The sequence below is a fragment of the Trachemys scripta genome, chromosome 4 (assembly GCF_013100865.1).
Source record: "Trachemys scripta elegans isolate TJP31775 chromosome 4, CAS_Tse_1.0, whole genome shotgun sequence".
Lineage (NCBI taxonomy): Eukaryota > Metazoa > Chordata > Testudines > Emydidae > Trachemys > Trachemys scripta.
In genome coordinates this window covers 40,642,805-40,659,741 of record NC_048301.1, presented here as the reverse complement: position 1 = coordinate 40,659,741, position 16,937 = coordinate 40,642,805, and the positions used below count along the sequence as shown (strand labels likewise).

General features: G+C 51.7%; 1 protein-coding gene across 7 annotated transcripts in view; it reads left to right on the top strand.

The window, feature by feature from the left end:
* Positions 1-16,937, top strand: part of TMEM63C (transmembrane protein 63C) — a 69,494-nt gene that overhangs the window by 44,872 nt on the left and 7,685 nt on the right. For all 7 annotated transcript variants that reach the window (XM_034768437.1, XM_034768436.1, XM_034768435.1 and 4 more), the window contains 13 exons: positions 3,753-3,840; positions 6,803-6,840; positions 7,868-8,010; positions 8,440-8,491; positions 9,169-9,277; positions 9,964-10,037; positions 10,542-10,622; positions 11,256-11,376; positions 12,489-12,622; positions 13,187-13,309; positions 13,872-14,025; positions 14,640-14,746; positions 15,926-16,012. In XM_034768437.1, the coding sequence (XP_034624328.1) occupies positions 3,753-3,840; positions 6,803-6,840; positions 7,868-8,010; positions 8,440-8,491; positions 9,169-9,277; positions 9,964-10,037; positions 10,542-10,622; positions 11,256-11,376; positions 12,489-12,622; positions 13,187-13,309; positions 13,872-14,025; positions 14,640-14,746; positions 15,926-16,012 (1,311 nt within the window). The remainder of the gene's footprint in view (positions 1-3,752; positions 3,841-6,802; positions 6,841-7,867; positions 8,011-8,439; positions 8,492-9,168; positions 9,278-9,963; positions 10,038-10,541; positions 10,623-11,255; positions 11,377-12,488; positions 12,623-13,186; positions 13,310-13,871; positions 14,026-14,639; positions 14,747-15,925; positions 16,013-16,937) is intronic.

Below are 16,937 nucleotides of genomic sequence, written 5' to 3'. Positions count from 1 at the left end.
CCTCTCCGCTGAGCCTTTCAAGACGGAGGCCAGTTAGTGCCCGTTATGCTGCTGGGTTTTATAATGTGGACACGTTTCAGGGGGGAAATGCTGCTTCTAGTAAGCTCTGGAGCTCTCTCCTGTCTCCATGCTGCAGGCAGATTGAAGGCAAGTTCAGTTCTGTAGCAGAAAGTGGCAGGGCTGTCTGTGTGCTGGCTGGGCCAGGTTCTCTAGAGTGACACTGGCGGGTGTATAAGAGTCAGCGCCAGGGCTGCGTTAGCTTTCACTTGTAGGTTCAAAGCTAAGAAACATGTTCCTTCCTTTTTTCTTTCTTGGAAAACCAGGAAGAAATAGGGAACATTGCACCAAAAGGTTAAATAACCACCCGCTCACGAGTCCGTTAGCATGTGCAGCAATTATTGAGCTAACACACCAGCCACTAACGGTGAGGGACCCCATCCTCCACCTCCCACTCAGCAGTTGCACCATCCCTTGGCAAAAGGTCCTACCCAGGGATGTCAAGGACCTAAGGACCTGATCTGATGCCTGCTGAACGCTGTCGCAGAACAGCTACTGATGGAAATGGGAGAAGGATCTATCGTCAGCAAAGGGGTCCTTGAGGAACTAGCTAAATGTGGGCATGTGGCTTAATGCTCTGGCCTTCTGGCAAAGAGGGCGCAAGTGTCAGAGGGGCGCAGAGCATGTATCTGAATGAAATCTGTGTACTATGATATGACCAGATGGGGAGTTTGTAGGTGTGGGTTTGGGAGATGGGTTGCTCAGGATGAGAGGATGGAAGGATGTGGGGGTGAAGGTTGTTTAGAAATAGAGCTGGAGGTGTGGGTGGTAGGTGATGATTAGGGGGGTTCATGGCATCTGGCATCTTGTTGTCATTATCTTACTCATAGTCTGAGGTGGAGTTGAGTGGGGATGAGCGTTTGGGGGGAATGCAGGCGCAATGGACTGCAGGCCGGCGGGTGATAAAACTGGGAGGATAAGCAGGGGATGATATAGTCTCCTGGATGGTTACTGATACTTCTAATTGTCTCCTCTCCCCCACTTCTGAACCAGCCGAATCCCTCCAAGCACATGGAATTCCTACGAGTAATGATAATGGTGATCTGGTGAATGTGGTTTTGGTAACAAGAAAAATGCCTTCCTGGGAAAGAGAGAGAAACAGCAGCTGCTTTTCCACAGGGGTTGGAGCCAGATCTCCCACCAAAGGGGCAGGAGACTGCCTCAGCACAGAGTGTGGTCTGGCAGCAGGAGGGGAGAGAGTGCTACATGTTTCTGGTACAGCACTGAGGTTCTCCTGGTGCTCTAGTCCAGTTGGGTGGAGGAGGACATCAGCATTCTCCTGGCCTGCAGATTTCCAGGGGTTTAGAACCCAGCTGGGCCTTAGGACAGGACTCAGGAGAACAATGTGATCAACACAATAAAAAAAAATCAGACCCTATATTTGTTATTGATTAAAAGAATGTTGGGATTCTGAGAGATGTTGTTCCCCATTTACAAGTCCAAACCTGCATTGATTGGCAGCATGAAACCAGACCAAAATATCAGGCATCCTCCCGACAGGTGCCATGTTCCTCAGCACCTCACAGCAATCCTGCTCCCCACCCCTGCAGCAGTTCCTCTTTCTTTCCCATGGCTGTTATTTCTGGAGGGGGTAGGGAAGGGTGTCTCTGAGAGGTATGGGGCTGGCTCTAGGGAATTCTTTCCAGAATCCTCTTCTGAGCCTCGGTTTTCTTTGATTTTTCTCAAGCGCTGGCTTTGGTTCTAAATCTGGAAATGTGTCAGTGATGTTTTCACTTGTTGGCGAGATTAAAGGGACAGTCAAGATTTAAAACAGCGGACATCATTAAAAATATGGTACTAGAATGTCACGGGGCATGTTTAAAACTGACAGAACTGTAAAAATCCAAGTCACTTTTCCCCAGTGATCCCCTATTTGCTTTACTCCCTGAATTTCACTCCTCCTGGGCAGTGACTTTAGCCTGGTCACTTTCACTTCCTCATTCTTGACACTTTCCCTTGCAAGTCGCCAGGCACTAGCCCAAGGCTGCTGGGTTTGTGGCTTCCCAAACTGCCAGGAAGGCTTTAAAGCTAAACAAAAATGTGTTTCCATTCAGTTAATGGAAACCTTGCTGTTAATAAGGATACCGACATTTACCTCATTTGTAAAGTGCTTTGAAATATACTGATGAAAAGCACTAAGAGCTAGGTATTACTGTATTATTGTAATTTTATTATTAAGTTTTGAAAAACATTTTTCTCACACAATCTAAATTCCAGCACAAATGATTTGACACTGTCCCTTTAAGAGTTTGTCGCTCCCCAAGTTCTTCCTCTTCTACCAGAATAGTGCAAGTGATGTCAAGGTGGTGAATCAGTGATGTTGCAGTCACTGCCATAATGATGTCACAAACATGCAGTTATGACCTCGCTGGAACAAAGTATCTGCGATAACAGAAAAGAAGCGGGGAAACAACCAGAAAATGGAGCCTAATGCGCTAGTGGGATCTTGTTTTTACTTTGATCTGGTGGGATATTCTCTCTTCATTACTTCCAGGGAGTCACAAGTGTAAACCAAAGGGGATTTTCCTGGAAAGGAGCCAGTACAGGGAGAAGTGTTGAATAGTTAATATCTTCCCCACACTGCCCCTGGTTCTGAGGAGCTTCCTTTAACTTGTCCTGAAGGTAGTGACCTCACATGGGTTTTGTGAAGTGTGAGCAGTGTTTGTGAACCATAAAGAGAACCTTGAACAAATGGAGCTAGAGGACAGAGGGTTATTATATCATAATAAATCCATGGCCATTCAGAACTTAACAGCATGAGCAAGGAGAGAACTGGGATGCTCCCACTCCAAAAGCATAGAGCCCTAGCACTTCAGCTAGTAAAAGTAAATTAATGGAGATATCCTATCTCCTAGAACTGGAAGGGACCTTGAAAGGTCATCAAGTCCAGCCCCCTGCCTTCACTAGCAGGACCAAGTACTGATTTTGCCCCAGATCCCTAAGTGGCCCCCTCAAGGACTGAACTCACAACACTGGGTTTAGCAGGCCAATGCTCAAACCACTGAGCTATCCCTCCCCCCCACAGCTAATGGTGACACTCCATTAGCTGCTAGCACTAGAGGATTATGACCCACAGTGAAATAGGTCTGATTCTGCTGTGCAGAGGGCAGTGACTGCATGCATAGACAGACACACATACACCAATTCGTTACAATATTATCATTATTGACTGACTTGGTGTCTCATTTCTCCTGTATGCAGTGTGCATCAATACAGTTCAATATGTCCTAGACAATGGCTGTGTGTGTGTAACCACTGTTCCCGTGAAACTGAATCTGTGCCATTCGCAGGGGCGGTGCAGTTATTTCCTGGGGGAACTGTTGGGGGTGGCAGGTTCTTGGTGTGCAGTTGCTGCATGTATAGAATCCTTTTGCCACCTGCTGATTCACCATCTTAACAAACTGTCTGATGAGAGCTGACTCCATGTAGCTATTGAGCTGAAAAATCCCTCCCAGCTGCTGGGCTAGAAATGTACAAGTGCTGTCCTGGGTTGGCTGATTTCTCAGAAAAGGGTTGCTTGCTATGAGGGGAAATGTCACTTGGAAGTGGGTCTGATCAGAATCTTGGGTTTTTTCCCTGTCCTTCTTGCTCCCTCTCTTGTGCTTCTCTCTCATTCCCTCTCTTCTTTCTCTCCCCTTCTCTCCATCCTGTGCCCCCTTTATTGCCCTCTCTCTCCTCCTCCCTCTGCCCGGAAGCTTGACGTCACTGTTCTACGGGGAGCAGAGTGAGAAGGAGAAATCACCGTCAGAGACCAGCCCGCCGGATGTCGATAACAAAGATGTGGTGAGTCTCAGTGGGATGTCGGAGGGAAATTTGCTCCATCCTGTGCAAAGAGGAGCTCTCTCTACTACAGGGAGCCTAGGTTTAAAATTAGATTAGGTCACCAGTCTGAAGTTTCCTGTTTAATATGAACCAATGGTGGAGCCAGGAGCTGCTCTTTATTTTCCTGGGAAGCGGCATTTTTCTTATAGTGAGTGTCAATGCTTGGGAAATCTCCCCCCCACCATTGCTCTAGCACCAGGGGAGCTGTTGTTGGTGTCAGCAGTGGGAGTGCTAGAGTAGACAGCACAATGGTGCTTTTGTCATTGTGTTTTCTAGATCCATTCCCAACAGGGTTAGACCACACAGTGGTAGCAATTCCTGAGTACTGTCTATGTCAGTACTCTCTGTGACGGGTTGAGTCACAGAAACCCCCTGGGGGCTGCCAACTAATGTGCCAAGACTACTTCTGCCCCTGCTTTCCCTGCCAGCTTGGGACTCCAGCATCCTGTCTTGTTGAGCCAGACACACCAGTCTGCTCCAACACAGACCCAGGGTCTGAACCACGTGCCCCGAAGCTGAAGACTTAACTGAAAGCAACTTAAGAAATGTTCCTGTCTTCAACACTCAGATGCCCAACTCCCAATGGGGTTTAAACTCCAAATAAATCCGTTTTACCCTGTATAAGCTTTATACATACTCATAAATTGTTTGCCCTCTATAACACTGATAGAGAGATATGCACAGCTGTTTGCCCCCCCCCCGCCCCCAGGTATTAATACATACTCTGGGTTAATTAATAAGTAAAAAGTGATTTTATTAAATACAGAAAGTAGGATTTAAGTGGTTCCAAGTAGTAATAGACAGAACAAAGTGAATTACCAAGTAAAATAAAATAAAACACGCAAGTCTGAGTCTAATACAATAAGAAAACTGAGTACAGATAAAAACCTCACCTTTAGAGGAATTCCAGTAAGCTTCCTTTTACAGACTAGTCTCCTTCTAGTCTGGGTCCAGCAATCACTCACAATCCCTGTAGTTACTGTCCTTTGTTTCAGTTTCTTTCAGGTATCCTTGTGGGTGGAGAGGCTCTCTCTTTAGCCAGCTGAAGACAAAATGGAGGGGTCTCCCAGGGGTTTAAGTAGACTTTCTCTTGTGGGTGGAGGACCCCCTCCTCTCTCCTATGCAAAGTCCAGCTCCAAGATGGAGTTCTGGAGTCACATGGGCAAGTCATATGTCCATGTATGACTCAGTTTTTACAGACAGCAGCCATTGTTTACATGCTACCCTGAACATCCTCAGGTAAACTTCTTATGTGGATTGGAGCTTTCCAAGTTTCAGAGTAGCAGCTGTGTTAGTCTGTATCCGCAAAAAGAACAGGAGTACTTGTGGCACCCAAGATTCATTGTCCTTTAAGTGTTTCTTGATTGGGCACTTAATTTGCGCATTCCTTTCTCAAGAAGCTGACCAAATGGTTTACTAAGGCTACTTAGGAATCAAGCAAGTACACAGCCAATATTCATAACTTCAAATACAACAATGACATATGCATACAAATAGGATGATAGATTCAGTAGCTCATAACCTTTACAGAGATATGTTACATGGCATATGTAGCATAAAACATATTCCAGTTATGACATATATATACATTAATAAGCATATTTCCATGAAGCCGTATGGGGTGCACCGTCACACTCCCTCCATGGAAGATTTTCCTAAATTTCCCAGGGTAGATGCAGCCTGTCTCTCTCTCTCTCATTCCCTCTCCTCCATCTCTCCATTGCCCTGCTCTCGCTCTCTCAGCATGTTTGTCATACAGAAAAATTTAAGCTCTGGCTAACAAAAAGATGAACCCCTAAAGTGACTTTGGCCATGGCTGTGGTGACATTCCTGGCATCACCTCTTCTCCACAGCAGGTCCTGGCCATTTACCATGAATTCTCCTGTTTCTGTCAGTTTCCCTCTGACTAGTGACCCTGTTCACTTGTCATTGGGAGGGGAGGGGGCATGTACATTTCAGGAGTCGCTGTGTGAAGGACTCTTTCCTCCATGGGGTCAAGTCAAATGAAATCCCATGGGAGTGGCCTGTATCCTGCGGAGGGAGAATTGCCCCAGGGAGGTAAGCTCCTCTCCAGGAGCTCCTCTCCTTGTGCAGTGCTGGGAAGGGGACTGCTGTGCTGTCGAAGGGCCTGTCCTTCAGAGGAGCCCTGAAGCTGAGGACTGCCATGCCAGCTGGTGGAAAGGAAAGCTGCTTGAGTCTGTCCTTGGATTCTGCAGGATTCAGGCCCCTGTCATCCCGACCTACCGTACTTCTCAAACCCGCTCTCGGATCTCTGCAGTGATGGGGCTTCCCCCTCCTAGCCTCTGCCCTGGCTGCTCTTGCTGTGAAGACAAATTCCCTAATCTCCAGTTTAGACTTTTCCTTCCATCACTTCAGGGCCCTCCCTCCTTGTCTTGCCATCTCCTGAGAGCGTTAATAATTCCCTTCATTCACTTGTACTGTCACCCTGACGGCTTCTGTAGCTGTGATCATGTCCCCCCAGAGTCATCTTTATTCTAGGCAGTGCTATCCAGGTTCATTCATGCCCATGGATTTCCCCCAGAAGGAATGTGGCCTGGTACATTTATTTGTTGGCTCCTCTCTGCGCTCCTCAAACGTCTTCTCCAGTCCGTCTGCTGGCTGCTACCTGGACGCTAAAGGTCCCGTGGCATTTTCAGAAAAACAGAGGTGATCACCTCCGTGTTCTGTCCTCGTTGACACTAGTTGTGCTGTCAGAGCTGGTCACTGAGTGCAGAGCAGCAGCTCTGTTAGTTTAGCAATAGTGGCCATGCGGCCAGCCCCCAAATGCCCCACTTGGCCACAGTCACGACACTGGTACCTTGGTCCCCAGTTCCCCACAATGTTAAGCACTCTGAGGCCACACTCCATTTCTGGTACCTTGGTTTGCTGTCAACCAGCTGATCCTGTTTATCTTCCCTTCCAGGGATTCTGCTCCTGGCTCATTTCCATCTACCAAATGAAGTAAGTACATGTCCTTTCCTGTCTGCATTGGATGGCAGCTACCTGGCCTCTCTCTGCCTTTCCATGTATCCAAGACACCACCTGGGTACCACCCATCACCAGTGAATATCCCAGTGCTGCTGTATCTGCTTTGCATCCCTTGATCAGAAAGCACCTCCCCTGGAGGGGGAGGGGAATATGGGCTTTTTGTTCATTACACCCTGCTGTCCCTTGTGTGCTGTCCCATCTCCACTCTGCCCTGGTTCTGGTGAGTGCTCCCCTCCCATCTTGAGGGGCATTCAGGAGGCCCACAACATACCTGAAGTTCAGAAAAAGTTTAACAGACTTCTCCCCTCCCACCCTCGTTTTTGTGGTGCCCTTGGTTCTGATCAGGTCCAGAAGAGAGAAGGACTGCCTGAAAAGTCTGTTCTCATTTCCAGTGGGGATCAGAAAGGGCTGGAATTCTCCTGAGAGAGACCAGACCCAGGGGATTTCCACCTCCCATTTAGCAGAGTTGGCTAGTTCAGGAAAGCGTCCAGATTTGTTGGTGGTTCACTGGCTGGACTCTCCAAATGCTGGGAGATCACCATTCCTTCTTGTGTCCATCCAGGGATCCAGTCCATGGAATGTCAGGGACAACCTATTGTGTGGGAGTTAGAGATGGGGACGTCCGGTTAGGTGCCTCCAGGGGCTAGTACAGGATTGTTCCTTTCAGTGTATGTTCCAGGGCTTTGTCCAAGCCCAGGTTAAATGTCCCAAATGATGGGGCTCCCTCCCAGCCCTTCCCTTGGGGACCAGTCTGCAACCCTCTAGATGTCCCAGATGTCCCATTCCACAGGTGCCAAAATGCCATCCTCCAGGGAGAGACTCGGAGCACTCCCTCCTGAATCCCGTATGTGCTCTCAGGAGGGATGGCCTGAATTTGAGCCCTACAGTATTTGGGGCTGGTGCTTTCCACTGGAGAGTGTGTGGGGGGGTGCCCCCTGAGCAGGGAGGGGCGATCTCACATCACCTGCACTAACACACCATCCGCCTCTGTGTCGGTAAGGGATGAGGAGCTCCAGAGCAAGTGTGGAATCGACGCCACCACCTACCTCTCTTTCCAGCGCCACATCCTGGTGCTGGTCATGATCGTCTGTGTGCTCTCTGTGGCCGTCATTCTGCCTGTCAACTTCTCTGGGGACCTCTTGGGTAGGTAATTCTCCAAGCCCACTGGGTGATCCCAGTGGCAGAGCACAGATCCCCACAGCACATGGGTGGGCATCATGCACCAAGCGGGATGGGGGAATAATGATGCTGTCAGTTAGCCGGGAAGATGGAATTCTGAATAAGGTGTGGTGCCTGGAAGATTGGTCCAGTGCAAGGGGTCATGCCTGGGAGATTGGCCTCAAGAGGTGTGGGTTGGTGGCCAGCTGTGGGGTATAGGAAATGGGAGAGACCAGAGAAGCTTTGGGGCTTGCAGGAGGAGGCCAGAAGAAACCCCAGGGAAGCAGCAGAGAGGAAGGAGCCAGGAGGGGACCCAGGCATCTTGTCATAGGGGAGCTGTTTGTAGTCTGGGCCTGAATCTCTTGAGATGCGCGTCGCTCCCATAACCTCCATGCTTCCCCTCTTCTCTTCCAGGAAGCAGTCCAGCTCACTTTGGCCGGACGACCATCACCAACGTCCCAACACAGTACGTTCCCCCCACACCTTGCAGCTGCACTCTCTGCCGCTTGTGGGGATGGCTGCCAGGGGCACAGGGTTAGGCCATCAGCAAGTTAGACTGGCCCCTGGGACCAGGGACAGGGTTTACTTTTACAAGGTTCATAAAGATCTGCAAAGACGTGTGAGCGCCTGATGACCAGACGTAGACAGCTGTACAAGAAGAGATGGGAGCCAGCACTCCTACGCCGTGCACTATAGCACCTCCTGCTGGAACTGCCGTAGCTTGGAGCTAGCACCTCCCTAGCCAGCACTCCTACACCATTCAGTACAGCACCTCCTGCTGGGATGGGTTCGGTCAGGAGCAGCTTGAGTTTACAAGTTCTCCTGCCTCATTCCTCCAGCAGCTCAGCTAGTGCTCCTGCAGCATTCCCTCTGGTGTTCCCTATTGGAAGAAACTAGGCCTGCAATAACTGAACTCCCAGCAGCTCGCCCTCCTGCACCCATTCCTTACAGCACCTTGTGCTGGAAGAGGCTGGGACTGCAGTAGCTATGAGCCAGGATGCTATGTGCTTTTGGTTTGCACCGTGATGGGCCGAGAGCTTGCTCTCCAGGTGGAGGGGAGGACGGGACTGCAGTGGGTTTGACTGATCTCCAATAGGGGTGCTGCTTTGTTAAGTTGCAGATCTGTTCCTTTTTCTTGCACAGAGACCGTCTCCTATGGCTGCACAGTATCTTCGCTCTCATCTATTTCATTATCACCATCCTCTGTATGGCTCATCACTCTGTCCAGCTCGAATACAAGGAGGATGAGAAGGTAAGCTGCCCCTAGTCCTCTTCTGCCCCTCCCAACCCAAGGGGAGACCCTGCACAATTTTGCTTGTCCTTTGCCATCTGTGCTTTTGACGGAACCACACTTAGAATACACTAGATCTTTACAAATGGCCTGGAGTTGGGTTAATTGGGAAAGAGAAGGTTGGTTTCTGCCAAATTTCTCCCATTCTCCTTAAAATGAAAGAAACCCTCAGCTAATGCACCATTTCTGCCCCCATCAAGTTGAAACTTGTTTGTGTTCCTATCGAGGGACTGAGCTCAACGCATGTCCAAGCAGTGTAAGAGGTGGTAGTGTCTAGTGGTTACAGCAGGGGCCTAGGGGTCAGAGGCTATTCCCAGCACTGGGAGGGTGTGTGCTTGAGTAATTAGAGCCTGGAACTAGAAGTCAGGACTCCTGGTTCTGTTCCCACCTCTTGGAGGGATTGTAGTGAACTGGCTGGGGACTGGGAATCAGGACTCCCGATCCCAGCGTTGCCACCAATTCACAGGATGCTCTTGTACAAGTCTCTGTACATCAGTTTTCTCCATCTGTGCAATGGAAGAAATGATACTGACCTTCCTTCCAGGGAGAATGTGAGGTGCTGCAGAGCCGGGGGTGTTGTGAATGCAAGACAAAGCATGGTTCTGCTCCCCGATCCCTCTGTCTCAGCTCCTCTTCTCCTCTTCCAGGTCGCACGGACACTGATGGTCACCCGGATTCCCAAGGAGATCACAGACTCCTCCCTTGTCATCAAGCATTTTCAGTGAGTAGAACTGCAGGTAGCTGCTTGATCTGTGCCCATCTCTATGAGCTTCCCTGCCCCTAGTTCTGTTGATTCTTGCTAACTCACTGGAGGGAGATAGGTCGGGATGCCCTTGGTCTGGGTGAGGGGTGAAAACATTAGAGGAACATCAGTGTGGAAAGCAGGTGATGTTGCCGGCAGCCAAAGGTCTCGGGTAATGAAGAAGGTGGTTCTGCCCCCTGCTGGCTGCCATGGCAAAGGCAGGTACAGAAAATGCAGCCATCCTCCCTCTTCTCCATCCAACATTGCCCAGGATGACTCACCTCCTGGGGTGGTAAGTGCCTGGGGCCAGGAGGTGAGTCTTCAGGAGGAGAGCTGGGATTGCTGGGATTGCCCCTCAGCAATCCCAGCTCTCCCGTCCTTGTGGAGGTGGGGATGAGGAGCCAGTGGGGCTGGGAGAAGCGCGTCTTTTCAGTCTCCTGGGGAGGAGGGTCTCATATATCTGTCTGTGTATGTGCCCCGCAGTGAGGCCTATCCCAGCTGTACTGTCACCAATGTCCAGTTCTGCTTTGATGTTCGCAAGCTGATGAAGCTGGATGGAGAGAGGTGAGTCTGCGCTGGGGCCCTGGGGCCTTGAACTCCTTAGGAGTCCCATGGAGCTATCCCATGGTGCCTGCACATCACCCTCGGATGGGCTCAAGAGTCTGCATGCACACTGCCTCTGCAGGCTCTCTGGAGGCGTCATCCTGCCTGGATCTACTTTACCCTGTAAAAGAACAATCCTGTAAGCCGGGGGAGCATACCCACATTGTCCACATGGCCTCAGGAGTCCCAGGTGATGGCAGGGGAAAATCTCATACCTTGGCCTCCCTTAGCATTTGTGGCTTCTTTATTTGAGGTTCCTGGTGGCCTTGCCTGTCAGGCAGGCTGTGCCTGGGGTATCTGAGGTCTCTCTAGTGCTAGTGAGCACTGTCCCCTCCTAGTGTAAGCATGGCACCAGGCTCCCATGCCAGGAGGAGCGTGCCCAGCAGGATGGGCATATCAGGCTTCCCCCTCTGTCCCTGTCCACATTGGTACGTCTGGGGTATTCCTGGTCTGGTGTGCTGTAGGGGGCATGTTATGGAAGACACAGGGAGCATCTGGGTGTATATGGAAAAAAGGCTCCTTTCCAACAAATTAGGGGAGCTCTCTTTTCTGGGAGGCCTCATGAAGTGTCTTCTCTGATCCCATTCCTGGCAGGCGCAAGGCGATGAAGGGACGACTTTACTTCACTACCAAGGCACAGAAAGAGGGGAAAATCATGATCAAAACTCATCCCTGCGCCCGCATCTTCTGCTGCCGCAGCTGCAACTTTGAACAGGTAAGAGATCAGAGGGGTGCGGGGTGGGGCTGGATAACACTCGCCCCCAGCAACCTCCAGGCACCTGATCGGAGATTCTGTTACAGCTTCCCCTCCCCCACTGCTCTGCTTCTGTGACAGCCACTAAATGGTGCTGCTCTCCAGTCTCCTTCCCACCATACATACTGGGGGATGGAGGCTCAGGAGAATGAGCTCCAGCATCTCACACTGGCTGAGGTGGGCCAGGGGAACCCTCAGGGCCAGAGGGAGGTTTCCACAGATCAACAAACAGCCCCGAATCAGGCACCCACGCTGGCTCACCGGAACCTGAATTGTGTATGTAGGAAACACTCACCTGCTACTGCCCGCTAGAGGCACAAACCGTCACTTGCAGCTGTTGTTCCAACCCAGACAGCTGTCTCCTTGACACGGATCTTAGTGTTGTTCTTTTGCAAGCAGCGTGTCTGCCTGGAGAGACTGGAATGACGTACAGTCACTCTCACTTTCACACCCACCCCTGGGCACCTCCCCACCACAGCTGACTCACTGCAACTGTGCATCCTGGGTTAGCATTTGTCAGCTGTTGAACACTACTTCTTAATATCTCTTCCTCCAGTACACAAAGGCCACGATTAGTATCGGGGTCCTGTTGTGCTAGGTGCTGTATGTGCCCACAGAAAAACATAGGCTCTCACACTCAAAGGTCCTGATCCTGCAAGTTGCTCCTCACTGGCAGACCCCTGTGTGCACCAGCACAGACCCCGCCCACACAGAGCAGCTCCATTCAGGATGGGGGCCTAAGAAGACAGGGAACACCTGAAGGGTGTTGGGAGAGGGATACAACCGGATAGAGTCAGGTTTAAAATCCATAGGTGCACTTTCACCTGACAGTTACACAGTGTAAGGGCCAGCTCTCCCTGTGTGCCCCTTGCGTCATTCACAGGCTGATGTCTCGTAGGCACCCAGCTCCTCTCATTCCCACTGGTAGCTTGCTCCATGACTGCCCCCCAACAGCCAGTCCAGGTGTTGATGTGACAGCCCCCAGATTTCATCCCCAGTGGTCTGCTTGGATGTCGGTCCCCGTCTCTCTGGGAGGAGAGCTCCTTTAAAGGGATCTTTCCTCTCCCCTGCAGGTGGATGCTGAGCAGTACTACGGGGAGCTGGAGGAGAAACTGACCGATGAGTTCAATGCTGAGCGCAACCGCATCTCGCTCAAGCGTCTTGACATAGCCTTCGTCACTTTCCAGGATGAGAGGATGACAGCAGTGTGAGTGCTGGCCTCAGCGAGAGCCGGGCCGAGGCCCTGCTAGCTAGAACGGCCCTCTGGGTAGCTTACACATTACCCCCTCCCCATGGGAAATCAACCTGAAATTCACACAGCTCTGGGGTGTAAATATAAAAATAACAAGCAGCTTTGGCTTCTCTAGCACTTTCCCCTGCTGGGTTTGGGATCAGGAATGGTTAGTCCGTTCCTGCTTCAGAGCCAACAGGGGTACCCATCCCAGCTCTTGGGTGGGATTGTCAGTGGCCCTGGTGCTTTGAGGCTATCAAGGGGCGCTCCGAGTATTTCCCTGGTTCCGTGTGGACTCTGGTTTTCAGTAAGCTAAACCCAAATGGTGGTTTAGTCTCAGTTGGACTCTGTCCATCATATCAGCAGAGTATGATCTGAGTATGGCAGAGGGCCACAGCCTGTGATTGTGGGAAGAATGTTTAGGGTGGCAGAGATCCTGAACCCCTTCTCCCTCCCACCCGCCTCCCCGGCTCTTCTCATATATGGGAGTAGGAATCTGTCCCATGAGCCAAGGTCTTCTCTTCCTCCTCTCTCCTGTAGGATTTTGAAGGATTACAGCCGCATCCACTGCCGCAGGCACCCACAGCAATCCTCCGTCACCACGGTGGTAAAGTCCCACAGCTGGGGCGTCCGCTATGCCCCCGCCCCCAGTGACATCATCTGGTAAATCCCCACACAGCTGGATGGAGGGGGCACCAGGGCATGAGGTGGATCCAAGGCTTTAATTCTCCCAGACCTTTGGGAGTGCTAAGGGCTGAGAATCTGCCTCTGCAGGCCTTGAGCAGTGACACCAATGCAGCGAGGTTGCAAGTCTCAGCTAGGCCAGGCAAGGGAGGGGAAAATGAAGTCTTCTGGGCTTTCTCTGGCATTGGTGAATCCAGAGCCCATTGCAGGGGGCACAGAGATTCCATTGTGCTGGTTCTCCTGGTCCCTGGCGATGACCCCAGTTCCAGGTGGGACAGTGCAGGGGACAGTTGTGTTGAGATGGGGTGGGATGGGGACTAATAGCAGGAAACCCAAAAGCAGAAGCCCTAGAATAATCAGAAAGGATGGGGTCTATGTGGGGGGGAAGGTATGGGGCAAAGCGAGCATGGGAGCCAGTGGGTCAGGCTGCTGAAGTGGGGAGAGCCCCTTCCCAGCTGGGTACCAGGAGGGATACCTCAGCCACCCACACTGCTGTGCCTTTCCCTGTGCTCCACCTGCTGGATACTCTGTTCTCTTGTAGGGAGAATTTATCTGTCCGTGGCACGTCATGGTGGGTGCGATTTGTCCTCCTCAATTTCTGCCTCTTCATCCTCCTCTTCTTCCTCACCACACCTGCCATCATCGTCAACACCATAGACATGTTCAACGTGACGCGGCCGGTGGAGAGCCTCAAGGTAGCCAATTCCTGCGGGGCTCTGCCTGCTGGACTCAGGGACCCACCTAGGGGGTACCCATCTCCGAGCTTGCCTGAGGAGGGGAGGGTGTGGGCTGTCTCTGTGTCCCCCGAGGAGAGCAGGGCATGCCTCTTCTCTGCACTCTCCATGAGTGGGATGGGTGTCTTCTTTGCAGGGAGAAAGGGAGAGCCCACATGGTGGGCAGCCATGTGTCCCTGATGGAGGCATCCTCGGGTCCTGTCTCTCTGTGAGGTTGTGTGTGTGTCCCTCCACCCCAGGCAGTGACCCCATACCCTGGGAGGGGCACACACAACTTCACACATAGGGAGCCCATGTGGCAGGGCAGCTTTGTGAGTGTGCCAAAGCAAAGGAGGTGGGGTGGGACCATTACAGACTGCACCAAGTGCTGGTCTGCTCCAGAGCTGCCATTAATCCAGCCCCTTCCTCCGCAGTAACCTGTGAGCTGTAGCTGGGGGCCTGGGTGCTTGCTCTGTCCCAGTAAAGCCTTCTGTCCTCAGCCTTGCCGCCCCTCCAGCGGTGGAGCGAGCCTCCCAGAGGCCGTGCCACCAGCCAGGCAGGGTCCTGAGCTTGTTTCCGGTCTCTCCCCTGCCCAGAATCCCGTCCTCACCCAGTTCTTCCCCACGCTGCTGCTCTGGGCCTTCTCTGTGTTCCTGCCCTTCGTCGTCTACTATTCCGCCTTCTTTGAGTCACACTGGACCAGGTAACTCACGGCCTTTACACTCTGACCTTTCACCCTGGGGCCTGCCTGCCCCCTCGGAGTTACACGGGATCTGGATTTGAATGAAAACCCCAGTAGGTACCATTTAGTCCATCTGCAGGGGTCAAGGTGGGATTGGTCCCTACAGTCTGTTCCGCAGGGTGTTGTCCAGTCTGGACTGAACAGGCTGCCAGTCCCTCCTTGAGGAGACAGTTCCGTGTCCTGAGAGATCGCTGCATCTGCCCATGTTTGCACTAGCCAGGTTACTGTGCTAGGTGCTCTGCTGTTTGTTCCTGCCTCCGTTGGTCAGCAGTCACCTGGCAGCTGCACACACAAATGCTTCAGTCCACTCCAGTGCTCTCGGCTACGTTCCAAACAGGCACTGAATTTCCAGGACAAGTCAGGCTGAATGGCTCCCAGTGCAGTCGTTCCCATGCCTGTGGGGATGGAGGTACAGGCGCCCACCTTTTAAAAACTGACCTGATACTGGAGGGGTGTCAAAGCTGCCCCACCTGATGAACCTCCTGTAGTCCCCTCTCTTCTCCCTTTATCTATGCCTCTCGCTTTAAACCTGCTCTCGGGCTGCATTAATGTCTCCCCATGGCCTCAACCAGCAATCCAGCTGTGGTTGTCCAGCTGCGTTCCCTCTCTGCTCCCCTCACAATGTCCCACTCATCAGCACCCCCTGCAGGTGGCCCAAGCCACCCAGTGTCCCCCAGCCATGCTCCTTCCATTGGCATCCCCTGCAAGTGCCACACTTCTCTCCCTGGGCACAAAATGTGTGCCTCCAGTCTCCAGCGCTGAATGTCCTGAGCTGGTCAGCCAACCATGACTCGTGGGGGAGTGGTAAAGCTGGCCATTGCAGCTTGTGAGATACGGTGAGATTTCCAGCTGCAAATACTGTCGTGGGAAGTGGTGAGAATTGGAGAGAGACAGTGGGATTTGGAGGGTGGGGGACTCCCCAGATGGCTTCACCACACCCTGTTCCCCCATTGTGGCCTCTGCATAGTTTAGGGAGAGAATCCCCATCTTCCCCAGTTAGCGCTCTGCTCCAACAGAGCAGTGTCCCCTTGAGGACAGTCTGATTCCCTGGTGCAGAACTGGACCCAAGCCCCAAGCATCTCTCCCTCCAGCTCCTCTTCTGTCTCCAAAATGTAAAAAGATCTTTTCCTTTTTCTGTAGGTCGAATGAAAATCAAGTCACGATGCACAAGTGTTACTTCTTTCTGGTGTTCATGGTGATCATCCTGCCCTCACTGGGGCTGACCAGGTACAACCCATGTGCACAGCCCTCCTCATTCACCTGCAGACTGGGAATTATATACATGTCCCTGGAGCTCTTCATCCTGAGGGATCAACCCAAAGCATTTTGCAGAGACTGTGTGTGCAGGGATCACTTCACCCACCACTGAAATGCAGCCACCTCTGCAGTGGAACACAGCAGCTCTTAGCACTCAGCAATTCTACACACCTACACACGCAGAACGTGAAGTGTATTGTATCCATTTGAAACGTAATAGGAAATTAGGGAAGAAGCATGGAATTGCCCATGGCCCAACTGACCAGGATCCCAAAATTAACTCCCTGACTTTTGGGCAATGTGCCATCGTGTCTTTAATAACCATGTGTATTCCAGAGGGCATCCGTGTTACATCTCCTCCGAAAGACTGCCACAGCACAGCACCCCCTGGAGCAGTAACTCTTTATAGAGGAAAAATATCGTACAGATCAATAGCTGGTTATTTATCATTCTCTGTGGTGTTGCTCCTTGGCCAACGCCAATCGAGAGCTTTAGGGGCTGTGGAGTAGCCCAGTTTGGCTTTGAGAGAGAACTGACCACCTCCCTCTGGGGAATCTCCTGGTCTAGTGTATTGATCGTGTGTATCAATGGCTAGAGCCGCACAGCTACTCACAGGCTATCGCACTTGCACAGACTCCTGCTGAGGCCCAACTGTCCGGCCCGTTAGCCAGAAAGCACTCGCTCCTCCCGCTCAGCACATTCATTGTCTGCCACCGTCCTGTCCCCAAACTCTCCCCTGGTGACCCCTCAGCCCAAGGACCCCCAGCTGCACAGCCCCTCCTTCCTGAGTATGAGCTAGATCAAGTGACCCTGGGTATTAACCCCCCTCTTGTTCAGCTGATCTGCAAAGGAACTCCTTAGCCAGGTGTGTATGTAGCCTTGTTCTCAGGTCTAG